Raw genomic sequence first — 20,570 nt, forward strand, 5'->3', positions numbered from 1 at the left:
CTTTCAGGTAAGCTGAGTTTTGAAACAAAGTAGTTTAAAATTATAAACAATGTTTTTTGACTTTCAAAAGTTACAGAGTAGATGTATTCTTTTGGTATGTATTTTGAAGCTTGTATTGTTAATATAAGACTGATACTAAATCAATAAGGAATATAAGCTTGCTTTTACTGTTTTTGAGAATTGCTAAGGTCCAGTTGAGGGTATCATAGAGATTCAGGCATATTTTGTATGACAAGTTGCAGACAAAATCCCAATTAATTAAATATTATGTACCTCATATCCATGGGACAGTATTTTTGAGAACTTCTACTATATGAAACAGGCTAATTTCTGAAAAATTAAAATTTGCAACCTCACATACATTTTCTGAGTATCCTTCCTCTGGAAGTTTGTGGAAACCAATATTGCAATGATTTCCTTGTGCTGCTCTAAGGTCTGTACTGACATGCAAGATTCATGCTCTCCCCCATCTGTCACAACTCAAAGCACAGATCAGGTAAACCATGTCATTTCTGCAGATATTTAGAAAAGGTTGGCAGAAATTTTTAGAAAGTTATTGCCTCCAACCTGTGTATTTAGGTGAGTCATTTGTTCCCTCTGAATTCACTTTCCTCAGGGCAGCCAAGTGCATAAGTATTTCTGGCACCAATGGAAATAATCATCTGCTCTATCACTTTTTTCCCATGTGGGAAGTACATTTACTCTCCAAAGAGGAACTGAAACAAAATTGTCACCATTTTGACTAGTAGCAACACAGAATAAACAGGAAACACTTCAAGGGAAATATTTACAAAAATAGCATACACAGAAGACATAAGAAGCTTTTATACTATGAATAAGTACTTAAAAGCAATAATCTATTTCTTGCCAATTTCATGAACAGGAAAGGAGTCAAAATTAATTGGATTAGGAAATGGGTAATTTTTCATTAAACTGCACTTAATGCAGGTAATTGTGCATGGAAACTGTAATTATGGACCCTTTGTGTATTTTATATGCAGGACCTACGTCCAGTAGGATAGGTAGCAATAACTATTGGTAAAATTTTCACACAAATTGATGGTTGGAACAACACTGACTTATGCTGAAAGTCTAAAGTACACACTACTCCCTGCATCCACTGGTTATTTCAGCATCACTTACTGTCCCACTCACCTACTGTACGACAGTGCTGTCACACGACTGTTGGATTAGAAACTGGGTGTTTCACATCTCTCAGTTCCATACTGTTGCTGAAGATACTGGATAAAGTTACATTCTTCATTTAAGGAAGAAAAAAACCCAAACAAAACCAAAAATCTTGATGCCTTGGTTGCTCATGGCAAGTGAGGAATTCCCATTTACAGACATAAGATAGAGGAAAACAACTGGACAAACCATGAAGTTACCACAAGTGTAATTTTTGTCTCCTTTTTTGTAGATCTCTCAGTAGAAAAAACAGCCCATACAAAGAGATGAATTTTCAGTGCCCTTTGTTTTCCAAGTGTGCACTCTGACAGTCGTGTCATGCCAATGAGGATCACCGTGGTGTCACAGCACAGCCCCTCCTGCATTCAGAGCTGGGTTTTTGCTGGGCATGAGATTACTCAACATGGCAAATGTCTGTGCAAGGAAAAGCTGCTGTGCCTACTGCTTGTCTGAAACCAGGACAGGATCAAGAATGCAGGCCAACAGGGAAGCTCTTTCAATTCCAACACACAACCTCATATCCCGCTTTTTGCAAAATGAAAATCTGTGTTCAGGTTTTGGCAGTCTGACTCAAGACCATGTTTCTGAAATCACAGACTTTAATGGAAACATAAAGTTGATACACAAAACAACATCTGGAAACAGATCTGAAACATCTAAATTGGACTGTGACAGGAGCAAGCTTTGGTAGAATTGGATTATTTAGAATAACCATCACAACGCTAACAACGAGTCACTCAGGATTTACATCCCAACATTTGTAGCAAACAAAAGGTTACCCTTAACCATGGTAGATTACAAATAAAGACAAAAGTAGTGCTGATCATTTACTCTTCCACATAGAACATGACTCACAGTCTGATTGTTCTCCCAAATATCAAGTCACTTTTGTAAGGATAACATTTTTATATTCCACCTTAACAAATTCCAGTGACATTTGCCTTGAGTAGTTTCAACCACAGAGTTTTAGACCAATGTTTTCTGTGCAACTGTTTTTTATTTGTTACTTTCAATGTAACAGGTTTATTTGGAATTATGTTACGGCAGCGTCCTGTGCATGGCAGCATATGCAATTTGGAGCTGAGAGGAGGTCTCCAACCCACTTAACAAGACTGCAAAGAAAATCTCTGTACTTGAGTATCTGCAAAAGGTGTGCTGAGGCAGAGGACGTCCTGTGGCAGAGCTGCAGGAGGGGTTGAGAAGGCTACATAACTTCAGGCTGTGAAGGAGCGGGATGGCTGGTTCCAAGGGCAGCCTGCAGTAAATCCACAGCCAGAGGCAAAAACTCCCCACCATGCACACACAGAAGGGAGGAGGGGTGTCAGTAAGGCAAAAGAATGGAAACTTGAAATGACAAGGACCTGCTGGAGGAAGAGACCTCCCTGAAGCCCGAGGTGACCCCGCAGAACCACTTCAGCACTCGGCAGGCTGGAGAGGGAGGACCCATCACATCAGGGGTGAGGCTGGAGCTCAGCCAGCCTGCCCCATCTGTCCCTGTGCAACAACCAGCAAAGGTGACAGGTGACAGTAGCAGGGGACTCTCTGAGAGGCACGGAGGGAGCCACTCATCAACCTGACAGATTACCAGAGAGCTGCAGCAGGGATGTCACCTAAGCCCCATACAGTCTCCTGACCATTATCTACTGCTGCTGTTCCCTGTGTGCACCAGGGATACAGCCAGGAGTGCTCTGAGGAGGATCCAAGGACATGACAGATCCCTGGGAGTGGCACTGAGGGACTCAAGTGCTGGCAGCTTTTTCATCACTCCTCCCTGTCAAAGGGAAGGGCTTTGAAAGGGCCAGGTGAATCTGGCAAATCAGCAAATGGTGAGGGGTCTAGGTGCCATAGCCAGGGGTCTGGCTGCTCCTGGGGACTCATGCTGAAAGCCTGGACTGGTGGGGTCTGATGGGGGCCCACCTGGCAGGAACATGTCTGGTCACAGGCTTGCCAAGCTGGTGAAGAAGGCTTACACTGAAGTGGCTGAGAGAGGAAATCCTCAATCCATTCCACTCCCACTCATTCGATGCCAGCACCAGCAAGGGACACCCAGAGCTTGGAGAGGGATTGCAAATCAGCAAGAGAGAACCTGAAGTGCTGTGCAAGAGAATTCCAGCCATTCCTGCCAGTAAATCTGCTCCATCTGAGGCCCAACTTAAACACCTTTTTGCAAATGCACATAGCATGGGGGGATAAACAAGAGCAGCAGGAGACTGAGCACACCTGCAGGGCTGTGAGCTTACTGGCATCAGGTACGTGGTAGGATGGCTCCTGTGACTGGAGTGTTGGAGTGGAAGGATACAGGCCCTTTAGAAGGACAGGCAGGAAACAGGAGAAAGGAGTGCTGCCCTCTATGTCCATGACCACGTGGAGTGTTTGGAGGTATACTGGGGTTGGATGAGGAGTTTATGGGTGAGGATTAAAGGGAGGGCAAGGACAAGTGACATTATAGTGGGAGTCTAAGGCCAGCCAAGCAGGAGATGAGATCCAAGCAGATGAGACCCTCTACAGACAGAGAGGTGCTGCCTCATATTCACAGGCCCTGGTCCTCATGGGGGACTTCACCCACCCCAATATCCATTGGAGGGACAACACAGCAGGGCACGAGCAATCCAAGAGATTCATGGATAAGTTACTTCTCCAAGTGACTAAGGAGTAAACGAGGAGAGTTACTATGCTGGACCTTGTTCTTTCCAACAAGGAGAGGCTGGTGGGGAATGTGAATCTCAAGGGCAGCTTTGGCTGCAGCGACCATGAAATGGTGGACTTCAATATCCTGAGGCCAGCGAGGAGGCACACAGCAAGCTCACTAACCTGGACATCAGGAAGGCACACCTTGGCCTCTTCAGGGATCTTCTGGGTAGAGTACCATGGGATAAAGCCCTGAAAGGAAGAGTGACCCAAGAAAGGTGGTTAATGTTCAAGGATCACCTCTTGCAAGGTCAGGACCAATGCAACAAAGAGGAAGTCAGGCAGAAATGTCAGGAGACCTGCATGGATGAACAAGGAGCTCCCAGATAAACACAGAAAGGAAGCCTATGCTTCCCCCACAGAAAAAGGGTGAAAGCAAGGACAGGCAGCTTGAGAGGAATACAAAGAAATTGTCCAAGCAGCCAGGGATCAGGTTAGGAAGCTAAAGCCCCGACTGAATTCTATCTGGCCAAGGACATCAAGGGCAAGAAAAAAAATCTTCTGCAGGTACATTGGTGAAAATGTGAGCCCTCTCCATAAAGAAATGAGACTTGGTTACCTGGGACATGGAGAAGGCTGAGGTACTCAACATCATTGAATACATTTTTGCCTTGATCTTCACCAGCCAGTTCTTCAGCCACTGAGGCCCAAGTCTGCATGAGCCCCTTTGCAAGGTGGCAAAGGCAGGGACTGTGAGAATAAAGAAACTCCCACCACAGGGGAAGATCAGGTTCTGAACCAGCTCAGGAACCTGAGGGTCCACAAGTCCACAGAACCTGATGACAAAACATGGAAAATAGGGTGACATGGTATCACTAAGGGCAAACCCTACAAACATCCTTCTGTGACAGGATTACAGTGCTGGTCAGTAAGAGAAGAGGGGTTGATGCCATCTACCTGGACTTTGCAGAGCATTCGACACTGTCTTACATTACATCCTTGTCTTGAAACTGGAGAGGCATGGATTTGATGGAAGGACCATGTGGTGGATAAGGAATTGTCTGGATGGTCACACTCAGAGCTGCTGTCAACAGTTCAATGTCCAAGTGGAGACCAGTGCTGGGTTCCTCAGGGTTGGTACTGGGACTGGCACTGTTTGACACCTTTGTCGGCGACATCCACAGCAGGATCAAGGGCACCCTCAGCAAGTTTTTCAGTGACACCAGGCTGTGTGGTGCAGCTGACACCATGGAGAGAAGGGATGCCATCCACAGGGACCCTGAAAGGCTTGAGAGGTGGGCCCACACAAACCCCATCAAGTTCAACAAGCAAGACAAGGTCCTGCACCTGGGTCAGGTGAATCCCAACACAAAGACAGGATGGCTGGAGAATGGACTGAGAGAAGCCTGTGGGGAAAAGGACTTGGGGGTGTTGATTGATGAGATGCTCAATATGAACAGGGAATATATTTTTACAACCCAAGAAGCCCCCTGTATCCCAGGCTACACCAAAAGCAGTGTGGGCAGCAGGTCAAGGAGGGGTTTCTCCCCCTCTACTCTATTCTTGTAAAACCCAACCCAGAGTGCTGCATCAGCTCTGGCACCCCCAGCATAAGGACTTCATGGACCTGTTGGAATGGGTCCAGACAAGGGTCACAAAGACTGTCTAGAGGGCTGAGCACCTCTCCCATGAAGACAGGCTGAGAGAGTTTGGGCTGTTCAGCCTGGAGAAGAGAAGGCCCTGGGGAGACCTTAGAGCCACCTTTCAGTACCTAAAGTAGCTACAGGAAAGCTGGATTGGGAGTTTTTATTGGGGCATGTAATGTTAGGATAGGGAAATGGCTTTAAACTGAAAGAAGGCAGGTTTAGGTTAGATATTAAAAAGAAGTTATTTACTGTGAAGCTGGTGAGGTACTGGAACAGGTTGAAGAGAAGTTGCGGATGCCACATCCCTGGCAGTGTTCAAGTCAGGTTAGATGGGAATTTGAGCAACCCAGCTGAGTGGAAGGTGTCCCTCTCCACAACACAGGAGCGGGCAGCAGGGCAGGGAGTTGGAACTAGATGACCTCCAAGCTGCCTTCCAACACAAACCATTCTATGACGTCACTATTCTATTCTATTAATTCACTCTAAAAATCCTGTGTAGCCTATTTATAACTCATAAAGAAACTATGATTGTACAAGACTGTATGTTTTAACATTACTAATATGAAAAGTGATGGAAAGTAAATGTGTCAGACGAACATTCTTGATTGCCATCAGTCTATACAGCTTATCTTGTATCAAATTTATCTCCATTGTGCTAAAGGTAAGAGAAGTTAAGACTAATAAAACAAATTCTCTTCTCATTAAGACAAGACAATACATTTTACAAGACTTCAAATGTTGAATCTCAAGTCCTCTATTGAGTTACTAAATGTTTGCTTCCAAACCAAGATATTGGCTTTGTTAGTGCCAACATCATTCTAACATTCTAACATTTGATAGCAAGTTCAGTAATCTAGGAGCCTCTTTCCCTCCTCCCTTCTATATATTGTTTGTGCTTCCTGCTTAGATCAAGTGGTTGTATGCTAACAGCCACTATAAAAGTAGCAGTTCAAGTACGATTTGCCATCCCAGAATGCTGTAACACAGGATGGTTAGTCTAAAAACCACTGAGGATGAAGCAAGGCCATTTGCTCTAAGAAGTTGCCAAATGGAACCGTATGCAAACTGGCAACTTAGAAAGAAGTACCAGAACTACAACTCTTATCCAGCTTGATATGTTTTCTGAAAGGGGAGAGTGCCAATTATAGTCTTCAGCATAAATAACACACTTGAAAAACTATCAGTAAAGGGATTTGCCAATTTTAAAGTTCGTTGTTGATTGTACAAAGAACAAGTCAATGGACTTCCCACTCTTTGCCTCCTTGCTTTCCTCAGGAGTCCATTACCTTTCACAAAGAAAATTTTAGCTATCAAACTTGTCCATAAATTTTGCCGCTGAGTGTGAAACCATCCAGTTAGCATATACACTATCATTTGCATATCTTGAAAACACAGAGTTAGTGCCATCGAATCTTGTGAGTGGAACGGGGCTCTCCTCAGGCCAGTTCGGGTATGACATGCCTAAAAATGAAAACAGATAATTTTTTCTGCACTGAAGAACCATAACTTCATGTGCAGACAGTAAGGCCCTTGGCAAAACTCCCTTCAATACTTTAAGCCAGTCCACTGGATTTTGTCCCAAATCAATTCATATAAATGGTGTTTTGAAATCCCTGAAGCAGAAATTCAGATGCAGGCAAAAAACCTGGATAAATTAAAGTGCTTACTCAATAAAAAATTGTGTGCATGCATGCACATGTGCATAATAAAAAGTTAAGAATTGTTCTTCTCATAAGCCTCCAACTTTCCATAATTTTATAATTTAACAATCATGTAGCATTATATTGCTTTGCAAGAGAAAGTTCTTGCTGTACAGGAAATGCTCCAAGAATTAATAAACCTATTTGGGACAGGATCCAAAGTCCATTTCAATGATAGAATATTTCCATTTACTTAAATGGGTGCTTTTCCTTTGGCTTCAGTAAGGTTCTGGGGACATTTTCACACCCCCACCAGGGATACTCTGCTTAATTTCAGGAAATCCCAGGAGTGCAACTGAGTAAAGTCCAACACAGTGCTGAGCACTCCTGTCTTGATTCAGCATTTCAAGTTGTATTTCAGGTCTGTAATTATTTGCATTGAGTGCAGTAACTGTTTCTGTGTTCAGGCACAAGTGATAACCAAAATGGATGCAGAGTGCTTAGCACCATGTTGATTCAGCTGTGCAAGCACAGAACCATAGCAGGGTTGAGATTTTCAAAAACAGAAATCTGATTCTGTTGCTTATTAAGCATTCAGCATCTGCCACCAACCTTGTGGCAACTTTTTCTGCTGCTTCACTAAGTGCCCCAAAATCAACATGAGTTGAGAAAACCTAATGAAGAAAATAATAGCTAAGGTATAGATCAAAAATAGACCCAAAGCCACGTATTAATGGCAACTTTTAAACTAAAAGATCCAACTTATCAAAAGTCATACTGCTTGAAGAATGAAAAAACTATCTGATGTTAGTAAGTATCTAAAACCATGTAGAATATTTAATCAGAAGACAAAATATAGGAGTTTTGGCAAGAACCATTTTTACTGTCCATCTCACCATCACAATATGAAAGCATATGTTCTTTTTAAAAACACTTGCTACATCATTGAGTTGAGGTTTAGTACTAACATGTTCGTAACAAATCAAAGGACGTGAAAACAGCTGATATTTTCAAAATGCCCATTGTTAATTAAGTTTTCAAAGGATTTTACACATCAGTTTAGTCTGTATATAATATTTATATACAGTATTTCTACCTTCTGTATATAATAATCTGTTTTCATCCTATGATACATTACATATATTTCAGCTTATATATCCAAAATGCACTAATAGCAGCTGAAATTTAGACATCCTTCTGAATAAATGAAAAATGTTGCAGATGAGTCTTATCACTGAGTTATGGCAAAAAACAGTATTAAAAAAAAGTCTATTGCTTAAATTAGAGGTGCAGAATCTAACATATTTTAAATGTAGCCTCCCCCAACAGGATAGTTGAATTAGATACTCATTAGCATTTTATATTTCCCCTGAGAATACTTCCCTGATCTTTTTTTTTGCTTTTACTGTATGATATCTAGTAATTTTACTTATTTTCACATCCTTTTAAAATGTTTATTTTAGACACAGCTGCAAAATGACTAAAGGATGATCTTGATGCAAACTTTGACATTTACTAAAAGAAAAAACAAACAAACAAACAAAAAAACAACCCAAAAAAAAGCTTCCAAGCAATTTTTGATTGGCTTCATTCAGACAAGAAACACTGTAATGGGGTTACAGAGTCTGAGAACAGTGCAGAAGAAAAATCAACTTTTTTTGTGTGTGTTGCTAGAATCTAGTAAATGCATGTGAAATTCTACCATAGAGTTTGTTTTCAATCCATGTGGAAGGGAGGGTTCGAGGGAGGGGAGCATTATTACAGTCCACGAGAGGTGTCTCCTCTTCGGAGAGCCCGTCATCGTACAGCAGGGAGTCGGAGGGCGTGGAAGCCGCAAGGTCCAAGTAGTCCTGAGAAATGGACACAAGAAGCTGCATTAATGCACGTGGCAGTGCTGCTGTTTGGGTAACAAGCATAAATGTGCTTTCTTTACAGCAAGGAACTACAGACCCACTGCATTCACCTTTCTCTAGAACCTCTGGCACCTGAGCAGGCTCTGCTTTCCAGCAGCCACAGCAGCTCTGGAAGCTGATTTGCCTCAACACTGCACCTGCTACAGACATATGAATACTTCCCCTACTTAATTCTGCACATCAACAAAACACCCAGCAAACTGAAAATCTGTCCTAACTGCTTTGTTTGACCTTCAGCTGCTGGTATGCCTCATCCATATGTATGCCCAAAAAATATATATATATATATTTGCATATATACATATACATATATATATATATACGCATGCTTAAAGGACAAGGTACTCATATCTAATAATAATTTTACAAAAGCTATTGCATAACAATGCATAAAATAACTATGGTAAATATCGCCAAATAAAGCTTTGGTTGCTGTTCTAAAACTAAATATTTAGGTCACTGATAAGAATTCATTGGTTATTGTGTAGTTGAATTGCTTTGAAGCAAAAAAACAAAAAAAAAAAGAATGCTAAGCATTTTCAACTAATTTAAAATGCATGAAATACTACATTCTTCTAGTTCTGGCTCTCTAACATTATTTATTTAGGAGTAACTTTTCGCAATAGTTTTTAAATTATTACTATTGTTTAAAGAAAATAGGTTAAGGATAATCCATCCACATTTTGGGCTGAAGTCACCAAAGCTGTTAGAAGAGGTAGTACTGCTTTCAAAAAGCTGCATGCATGTGGAAGGAACTATATATATAAATGCTTCAAGACTTGATGAAAATAAGTTACTTTAAAATAAAATTAAAAAGTAATTATTTCTGTACATTCAAGCTCAGAAGACCACAAAAACTTTCAAAATCCATGCTTTCCACACTCACCCTACTCTTCACCATCATCTTCTCTAGTTCCTTGCTGATCTCAGTAAATGTTGGTCTTTTATCAGCTTCTTGCTTCCAGCAGCGCAGCATGAGGCTGTACCTGGGACCCGTCACAGGGTGGAAAAAACCCAAACTGTTAGAAATGGCTCATGCTTCTGCTCTAATGATTTACAGCACTGACCTTAACTGTGGCATGAAGGCCATCCCCAAGTACATCAATCTCTGCTGTGAGGACTGCTAAATGTTCCCTGGAATTAACAACTGACACTCACAACAATGGGCTTTTATTTTCAAGAGTCTCCAGGAGTTTAAATGATGATGCACTTGGCTGCCCTTGAAGGACTGTAGTCTCAGGTTTCACTTTCTCAAGGGACCACCTCAAATGTAGGGCAGCACGCCAGACTGCTACTTCACTTTGTATATGACACTGAAGAAATTTGTGAATCAAACTGAAAAACTCTGCTGTTATACCAAAAACCAGAATTTTGGTTTTCATTTGCTCGAATTCTTAAGTTTCTGTAACTTTTTGCAGAAACTAATGTTTGCCTAGCCTATTTGCAGAAACGAATGTTCTTTTGATGACTTCTATTATTGTTCTTTTGATTAAACCTATATTTATTCTCTCTTTAATTTCCTTCTATAGCATAGATTGTGGAAAGGAAAGGGAACAGAACTAAAGTGTTATAGTTGAGTGACTATCACACAGACAGGGGCAAGTTCTGGAGCGTGACTCTCCAACCTGTGCCATTCATGTCGTTTTTCTAGCTCAGCTGTTCTCAGGACTGAGGGATCTGTCCCCATAAGTGCTCTAATGGTGGAAACAGTGGGTTATGAGAACTACAGGAAGCTATTGAAAAGCACTGCATTTTATACCTTCATCCATGATCCCTCTCGTACTTGACTGCGTACGGGAGAGAATTCAATTTGAGAAAAGTGGTCCTTAAAGTGGGCTTTCGCAAGCTGTCAGAAAAAATTCTGAGTAAAACAGAATAAAATCTGAAAACTCAGAAAACCATGACTTAGTTTCAATTTAAAAAATCCCAGAAACTCAGATGTGGTCAGCTTGCCTAAACTAATAATTATCGATGACATAAAATGTTTGTGGAATGAATACTCCTCACTGAGATGAAACAAAGATTAGTATTATACATTTCTTAGATGATATTTGCCAATCGTTCTTGTAAACTGCTACCCTCCCCTAAATTTGGAAATACTTAATGGTTTTCTCTGTATGTCAAAAAACCTATTATTTATTTAAACCTTTTTTTCTCAGCCCAGATGTGGTCAAAGCATAATTCCAACTGAAAATCAGTCAAAGGAGTGGTCACAATGTTTAAAGCTTGGGAACTTTCAAAATACCACAGCCATGATCAAATTTGCAGGCTGAACATAAAATCACACCTCATCTCCAAATGCCATAGAAGATCACAGACAAAAGATACTTCACACTGACTGTGTTTTAATAAATCAGCTAACAAATTATGAAGTACTTCCCAAGCCTTGGGCTTATCAAATGACAGAAAATAAATTTTTATCTTCAAGAGTGTAGATTTCTGGGCCAAGGTACCATTTTTCCTCTGGAAACTTATAGACAATGACTGTGCATTGGAAATATCCATTTCAAATACACAGGAATATCCGTTTCAGTTGCAGAAGGTACTATGACATTTTCTTGAATATTTCAGCTACCACTGTGTTTTATGGAAGTTTCCTCCTTCCCCCACCCTCAGAAGTTTTAAATACACAAACTCTTTCAATTGTTTGGCAAGCATGTTATTCAATAGCCTACAAATGGTTTGGATATAGCTGTAGGCATTCTGTGAGCAATTTTTTCCCCTCACTTTACTGTCCATTAATTTCATGACATTCTTTAAAGCACAACATATTTTGACTATATTTCTAAAAAATACAGAATAGTATTTATGAGGTATTTATTTAAACCTTTTTCATCAAGTATATTTATTAATGTTTTCTGAATCTAATCAGATCAAGAGTTACTTACATTTCTTCACTGCAGTTTTCTGGTCTCTCCATTCTATAGCCAGTTTTTAGGAGGTTAAAGAGTCTTTCAGGAGCAATACCTGGGTAAGGATTGCCTCCTAAAGTAACAATCTCCCATAGCAGAACTCCAAATGACCATCTGAAAAAGACAAAATGAGCTTTTAAATAGAGTGGTATGTTTCAGGAGCTTAGTGTGCATTTACACAACAAATCTCCTTTTAGTATTTTCAGAACCCAACAAAATTCCAGACACCTCATGCCAGAGCAGTTGTTCAGATGCAAGCAGTGCATCTTGTTCCCATGTGCATTGAAAAGGTTAGCAACCAAGAGAGGAGAGAAAACAGACACCCCTCTTTTATCCATTGACAAAAGCTAATTATACCCTGGGAAGATCCGTCTTCTCTAGACAGCAGAAAGAGGAAGTCCTTCCTCTGGTGGCCCAGACCAAAGACTTGTTCCTCTGCTGCACAGGGCTCCTGCAGCAATCTAACCTCCCTAATTAGCTCTTGTATTCAGAAATAACTCTAAATTAAATTTACAGAGTTACCACAGGACTGGCTTGCTGTCTTGACTATGAGGCAACACAATGTGTTTATTTAAATCACAAGTAACACCTTTGATTTCAGCTGGTCTCTTGGGCCATTTCAGTGACTCGGGACTTAATTTTCTTCTTAGAGTTGATGAAAGAAGAGGAAAGAATTTCCTCTGGAAATACCAAATGCCTAAAATGAACTTTGACACAGAACAGAAGAAACAATTTTCTGAAATGAACAGAAGAAACAGTGAATTTTTACTGCTTTACTGCTGAGCTCAAACAAAAAGACCTTGCATAATGGGTGAGAAATATTTAGATAAATTAGTCCATTTCTGGAGAGCAAGCCAGGAGAAAAGAGGCAAAAATGTTTTTCTTTTCTAACTGAAAGGCTTTTTGAGACACAAAGAAGCTACAAATCACCCTGAAATCTGCTCAACTGACAACTGACAAAATCTGGATGTTTGAAAGGAAGGAAACCAGCCAACACTGGGGCTGCTCAATGGGATGCATCTGGAAGCAAAATTGCATACGATTTATTAAAATGCTGGCTTTGGGCAATTTCTCTGTAAACTCCATTTTTAAGAAAATTTCAGCAAGTGTTAGACACCTACTGCCAAACCAAACAGCCATGTCTAATTCCCTATGAAAATTCCATCTCAAAATGTTAGCCAAATACCTCACCTCCTGTCTGACTCCCTTCTACCTGCACTTCTCACATTTTAAAGAACAAAAGTAACCCCAAAGGTACAGCAATAAAACTTCCCAAATTGTCAGAGAAGTCAAAGTGACTCTCACATGGTCTCAAGTGATATGCTGCCATTCTTCTGCCTAATGCCATTCGCTGAATAAATTTTTAATCACTCTGCACATTCTTGAAAGCTTATGAATATTTATAGCATTTTCATATACTTTATTAATATTTCTCCTCATACCATTTTTGAAGCCAATTGTGCTCTGCCATCAGGTTACACTTCTGTCCATGATTAATTCAAATAAACTTTGGAGCATGGCAGGTTTTATTTCTAAAATCCACTTCTGCTTCGGAGGAATTTTACAGACTATGGAAGGAGGGATCATACAAACAATTTCTTAACTGAAGTTGTTCAGTAAGTGAACAAATTAGAATAAATGCTGTAGAATGCTGCAGTATTTTCAGACTGTTATACACATTAAGTACTACAGGAGGACAAATGAGGGATGAAGAATTTCCCACTGTATTATGTTTATTGCAGAATAAAAGCATTATCACAAAAATCCAGGAAAGAAAAGTACATGAAGAGGAAGATAGTAGGTTAGCTTTCCATTGATCTCATAGACCTCTGAAGCAAAAATAGGGTTTTTGTGAAGGCTGGCAAGTAGTCCTGTTATTAAACTCTGCTAACCACTAACTATACAGAACAGCTTGAGAAGAAAAAGGGTGGAAAACAGAAACAGAATATCAGGAAAAAAGGGAATATTGGAATGGTTGAGGGGTAATATGTTCACCTAAAATATAACTTCCCCACCACAAACAACAGAGAATATCCATAAGATAATACTTTCAGTGAGTGAAATTATCTGAAGTAACAACAAAGCAAAAGGAGTACTTCATTGATGAGTCTGCTGCTCTGAAATGCCACCGTGGAACCTGGTGCTGGAGAGGATTTGCTCTGCAGCTCTGTGGGTGTCAGTTCTGCTCTGCAGGAACCTGGCTAAGTTAGGAGCTGCTGTACAGCACTCCTGGATTATTGCATGTACAATGACACAGCCGAGGTGAGCAGAGGTGCATGGCACAATGCTGTGCTCCTGAGGCACCCCCAGGCAAGCTCTGCACGGAGATGCTCAGGCAGCCCTGGGAGGCAGGGCAGTGACACAGCACCAGCACATTGTGCTGCCCAGGGCTCTGAGCTGGCCTGTTTGATGCCAGCTGGGCAATCTCTGCATGGTGCTGGATCCCACTGACAGCAAACACGCTTCTGGGCTTCCTTAATAGCACCCACCAGGAAAAAGGAATGGGAGGAATGCTATTGGATCCAGATGATCAATCAGCAATCAAAAAAGAGGCAGTTACATGACAACACAATCTGTTCTGCCCCAAACCATAGTGACAAAACTGAAGAAATTAAAAATATGCTTAGAAGTTTTAAAAAGAATTTCAATGATTCCTTGGGAAAAGTAATTTTAGAGAAGCAAGTCAGCACAACGGGTACTCTGAGGAGGATAAGAGACCCAGAAAAACCTGTATGCTGACCTAAGTAAAAGTGACATTCTCCCAAGAATTATCCCTATTTTTTCTTTTTCTTACTCCAATGGATAAAAAGTAAAGGGAAATACTTTGGAAATTCATTTTGTAAGGAATTGCCAAGGCATGCAAAATATTTTATTTCACTAAAACTGCTCTGACCTGCAGAGAGAAGAGTAAAAGTGAATGGTAATAATTTTAGAAGTACAAATCCAAAGGTACATGTTCTGACATCCTGCTATTATCAAAGTGTTTTTCCCCTCAAAGTGCGACACGACCCAAACTGGTGTTTTACTCCATTTGAGTGTAACGGCAAACTTAGGAGGCATCAAGATGCTACCTAGCAGAAAATCAGGCCTATGTACTTCTGCTTTTACAGTCCTTCAGAGGTTTTTCTCCTAAATAAATAATCTTTAGCTTTAGAGTCTGCCTGGTGACTAGTCACAAGCATCGTTCACCCCAGAGAGAAAGAAATGAAAAGTATCTGATCCTGAATTGAAAATGTCTACAAACACTCTTCTGCCTGGCCCATGCTTATCAGACATGGGGATAATTTAGCTGTGGTTGCTTTGCCTCCTCTTCATCAGAGGTGGAGATTCCAGCATATCCATCTTCAGGTCTCTGTTTCCCTAATAATGAAAGTAAGCTTGTATCTTGGCACTGAAACTGGACAGAGTTGACTGGAGTTCTGTCATTCATTTCAACAGGAACAGAGCTCAGACATTAAATTCCGCTTCCTTTCTTCCACTCCATCCCTCACCTGCCACTCGGTGTTACAAATGATGAACAAAACAGAGAAGTTCAGGTATGACCATTACCTGTAGCAAACTCTACTTATTCGTGTCTATATTCAAAGTCAAACATGTCACATGAACAGATCAACCCCTGCTCATTTCAACAAGAATTATGTACATAAATATCTCTGATAATATTTTATTCAGATTTAATTCAACAGCAAAAATCTTGGGCATCACTGCCAGTTGATGATGCCATCCAGACTGTTTCATGTTTCTTTGCAAGAGTAATGGCTTTGGCTCCTACACACCTTGCAGTGCTCCCTCCCCCAGCTCCATCAACAAGCACACAAACCAGAAAGCATTCAAGAGTTTACACTTACACATCACTTTGTGTTGTGTAGATATGGTCAAACAGTGACTCTATGGCCATCCATTTCACAGGGATTCGACCCTAGGAGGTAAAAAAGCAGTAATGGTCAGAAAAATAAGTTTCCAAGTGAAAAAACAAGGTATTTATCCTCAAAATAGTAAAACAAGTCTGTCCATACTACAGCACTTGCCAGTGCACCTAATATTTGGCAATTTGTAAGAAAAACAGTGAGAATAATAATTTTAAGTGTCTTAAAAAACTAGTTCATGTCTTTTTACACACTTCAGCAATCTAATTACGTGCAATAAGCTGGTGTGGCCTTTTGCAGGTGGTCATCGTTTAAGTCAGATAAACTCAACTCTTCTCTTAACAAAGAGCTCTGAAAATGTGCAGATGCAAAAATGATGAGGAATGATGGTTAAAGAGGAAGAACTATCTCATTTACACCAGGGACGATGCATAAATAGAAGACCTGGACGTTACAGATACCTCTGGTTTCAGAACTGAACCTGGATAGTCATATTTGGTTACTAGTTTCTAAGTGGAATCTACAAGTTGCTATTTTTCAGTGGCAGAAATTCACTGAGAAAAATCTGAGTAATCCACCCCAAATATTCATGAAAATCTAGGTATGCAAAATTTCCAAGCTGTTTCATAACCTTCCCAGTATGATTAGCATTCATATGCCTTACTTCTCATTCTCATGAAATCCATATATATAGTATTTCAGGAGGATTTGAAACTTCCTCTTCCTTCAGACAGATGCTTGTTAGGATCTGAATAATACTACAGTGGTGAGTGTCTCAGAAGTAAAGAGCAAATATCCACTCAGTACCTCATGCCCCACCAAACAAAACTAAACTGCCAAACTGCCTTTATATATAGGTTTTACTCTTAAAATACAGAGCAACTGGTAGAACTCATTGTAAAAACACATCCATCAGAAGATAGCTAAATGAACATGCAATGCCCTTTTACATAAAATCATGACTTCTAGAAGTTGTTTTTTTTTCTTCACAAATCATTCTGACTTACACAACATTCACACAAACTGGCCCTTAAAAACAGAGAAAGCTAAACTAAAAATTCATGGTATTTATGGAAATCTTCTCATAAAATTTTAACATTTTCACATGCAAAAAAATCCTGCTGGCAGCTCCTTCATATTAAGCCATAGAGGGAACTGAACCACCACTGCTTATTTGACACAGTCAGTGGGAAGCTGTGCTCACGAATATCACAGTCTAGCCCAGGACTGACTTGTGGAAGTTGTGTGGAACTTGATATAAATTGTCTATATATTTTTCAGCTCTTCGGTATTTTTAGTTTATATTTTAAATTATAAATAGGAAGAGAGAAAGAAAAAAAATGGTGGTTTTTGTTTGTGTTCTCATGTAGTTTGATGAGGAACTGGATAAATAAGGAGTGGAATGAGAAGACTGGATAAATGAGGAGAAGAGGTAATAGTTACTTAAAGATGATACATATTTTACATATTTACATATATATATATATATATATATATATATATGTATGTATTTCTATCCCACTGGTTGAGCTCATGCTTTTGCTTCATTGTCATTTTTATTTCTTAAAATAATTATCTTACATTTATAAAAACAGCCATTCTCCTTTTCATCCATGCTCAAGTCCCACACAGTATAAATTAACTTCCTTGATCAGGCAATAATTTCCACTACTGCTTTTAACACACACTGTACCTTGCTCCTCTTTACATAGGAATCTTCTTCATACACATCACGAGAGAGGCCAAAATCAGAAATCTTCATTTTGCGCCCTTCTGCCACCAAGACGTTCCTGGCTGCTAAATCCCGATGCACAAGCTTTTGGAAAGAAACAACAGGAGAGTTTATGCTTGTTGTGGAGGAAGCAGCTGCTTGCTCCATGTCTGTCACAGGCTGAGATGAGCCCTGGCTGCCCTACCTTCATTTCTGCGAGGTACTGCATGCCTCGGGATATCTGCCATGCAAACGAGATCAGGTCTCCCATGGTCAAGGCCCTCTCATCAGGGTTATCCAAATAACTGGAATTCCTGTTGCCATCACTGCTCACGTAGCTCGGGCCAACTTTTCTACTTTCCCTGAGGAAACTGCGCAAGGAGCCGTATTTGGCGTATTCCACAATTAAATACAGCGGGCCTGAAATAAACACACACACAGGTCACTAAACAATTCACAGATAACCATTTTAGGGGTCTTTTTCAAACAAGTCTCTTCTAATCAGCACTTTGTTTTGGACTGTCAGAGGATCCAGACACCTCTGCCCTTTATGTAAAAAACACTGAGTCAGCCATGAAATAAGAATGTTTTTCCTTAGATCCTCAATGCAAAGAGAATGAGCTTCAGGCTAAATCAAAGCAGAATGCTGGCTCTTGCCTATAATCCCTTATCTAGATAATCTGAGACCAAAAAACCAGACAACCTTCAGACAAATTAGATCTGTGAAACAGCCTAACTTAGAAAACTTTAAAATTAAAATCATCCTCTTGAGCTTGTGATACTGAGCTCAAATAATCTGCTAATTCCAGCACTGCGTTTAAGGTGCCTTTTGATAGCATTTCGAAACATTTCACCATTACAATCCATTAATTTCTCCTCCCCATTACCCACATGAATAATACCTACTCAATAATACCTACCTAATGATAAATAGATTTCTGTGCTGTATCAAAGCCCTCCTACCTCATACACTAATGAATTAACTTGATATTTATTAAAAGCCTGTGACTCAGTAACATTTCACTTCCTCTGGGATGAAAAATCCATTGTACTGAAAAGAAAAAAAACTAACCAGCCCCACTGGCTCATTACCTTACTAAGACTCAGAGATGACTCACTCCTGAATTTGATTCTCTGTCTAACAAAAAAGTGACATTTGCAACAGAACTGGGTGGGCAAAGAAGGCAGGCCCTTGCCCAAGGTTCCAGAATCCATGCTGTGATTTTAGGCTGCACAACTGCAGATGCAAAAGGAAGAGAATGCTGCCATGCCTCTTAACTTAAAATGAGCAATTCCTACGCACAACGAAATTTGCTTCATTGGCAATTTATAATACATGTGTCTGCAGATTTTACCCCTTGTTGATGACTGTGGCTTTTAGAAACCATTTCATAATGGTTTCTAAAAGGGAGAGAACAGTTTTGAGACAGTGGCAGAAAACTGAAGATCAACCTAACTATCCAGCTATCCTCATCTATATATGGCTGTAGCTGTCTATTTACATTGTTTGGTATAAGCAACAACAACAATAATGAAAACTTAAACTTGAAATATAACTCATATTTGAGAACACTGATTATTAACATACCATAAAAATATGTATTGATTGGAAGAGAATTTGTAGGAGACTTGTTAATTTAAAATAACCCCAGAATCAAAATGTGCACTGAGGAAAACCCCAGGAAGAATGTTTAGTTACATTGAATTAGTATTTCCCTTTTCTTTCAAGTATTGTTTTTTAATATATCCCTCTTTTTTTCAGCCAACAGCAAATTTCAACAACTATCAAGTAGTTGTTGAAATCCAGCAACAAACTGCATTTCATTTCCTTTCTGGACGGTTTCATTTTAGTAACAAGCTTTTAGTATTTACCATCTTGACTGCAGGCTCCATAAAGTTTGATGACATGAGGATGGTTGACTTGTTTCAGAAGGTTGAACTCTGACAGGAGATCTCTCAGCTCACTCTGCGAAGCATTTTCTGCAGAAAGTGACCAAACACACAGTTTTGGTTAGGAAAGCATCACTCAGGAGTTCTCTGTGTACAGTCTGAAATATGAGATCTGCCATCTCTCCCAGAGTTAGCAGGACGTTGGAAAACTCCACACTTCCCCACAGGAGAGAAATTTCCCCATCTCTGGTGTCCTGCAGCCATTCACATCAGAACCAAGTGAATGTGACTGCTGCTGCTCTGGCTTGGTAGCAGCCTGCTCTAGGCATTGCTCTGCCCTGGTACTAATGACTGCAGAACAAGGAGGTCAGGCAAGAATCAGGAGCAGAGTCTGTAATGTCTTAAAGATGCCATGAAATTATTACAGACCTTTTCTGGTGTTATAAAGCAACTTCTTAGGGTGAATCAGTGCAATAAAAGCTTCAGAAGCATATGAAAGCCAAGCTCTCACACAGATCAAATAAAAATAGACTCACTCACTCACTCCTTCTCCTAAATACATTTTCCAACTGAGTTAAAATCCACTAATCTACTGGTTTACTCTTGTAGCATACACCCAGATTTAGAGTTCAGAAGCTAAATGTACAGGACAAACTGATTTTACCAGGGAACATGTATGCAGACTTCACTGATGTCAGTGAGAATCATGTGGCAAAACAGGCTTTCTCAGCCTTTCAAGTGCTTTGCCTGTTTGCAGAATTCTTCAGACTGACAAGCTTCCTCTTTGAAGGCACTGGGGCTTGAAGATCCCTGGTCATAAAGACACCATAGGTCAGAGATAAACTTTCCTCTTCCTCATCCTTAATCTCTCTGACACACACAACCAGCCTGGACAGTTCCTCAAGTGTCATTATTGGGCATTGACAAGGATGTGTTCATCCTGATTTAAGGATAATACAAACAAGTTTGGCTTCTGCTCTTTGGTACTGTACTGTGTGCTTTTTTCATAAAGGCTGTGAGCACCAAAGGATTTATTTGCCTATTCATGTGCGACCAGTTTGACCTCCCTATAAAAACAGTTATTCTGCTCTACTGTTATGTTTGTATCAGAACTACACATTTGTATCTGCCTTATATTATCTTGTAGTCAGAATCTGCACTCAGAGTAGAGAATCT

The 20,570-nt window shown here is 40.1% G+C and overlaps 1 protein-coding gene across 1 annotated transcript in view; it reads right to left on the reverse strand.

The window, feature by feature from the left end:
• Positions 1 to 1,773: 1,773 nt before the first annotated feature.
• RET (ret proto-oncogene) overlaps positions 1,774 to 20,570 on the reverse strand; it is a 51,927-nt gene continuing 33,130 nt past the window's right edge. The window contains exons 13-20 of the mRNA XM_058029353.1: positions 19,377 to 19,484; positions 17,710 to 17,924; positions 17,487 to 17,609; positions 15,776 to 15,846; positions 11,904 to 12,041; positions 9,902 to 10,001; positions 8,805 to 8,952; positions 1,774 to 6,923 (exon numbers count right to left, since the gene is read on the reverse strand). Coding sequence (XP_057885336.1) covers positions 6,766 to 6,923; positions 8,805 to 8,952; positions 9,902 to 10,001; positions 11,904 to 12,041; positions 15,776 to 15,846; positions 17,487 to 17,609; positions 17,710 to 17,924; positions 19,377 to 19,484 — 1,061 coding nt within the window. The 3' untranslated portion in view covers positions 1,774 to 6,765. The remainder of the gene's footprint in view (positions 6,924 to 8,804; positions 8,953 to 9,901; positions 10,002 to 11,903; positions 12,042 to 15,775; positions 15,847 to 17,486; positions 17,610 to 17,709; positions 17,925 to 19,376; positions 19,485 to 20,570) is intronic.

Source organism: Melospiza georgiana, chromosome 8, assembly GCF_028018845.1.
Source record: "Melospiza georgiana isolate bMelGeo1 chromosome 8, bMelGeo1.pri, whole genome shotgun sequence".
Classification (NCBI taxonomy): Eukaryota; Metazoa; Chordata; class Aves; order Passeriformes; family Passerellidae; genus Melospiza; species Melospiza georgiana.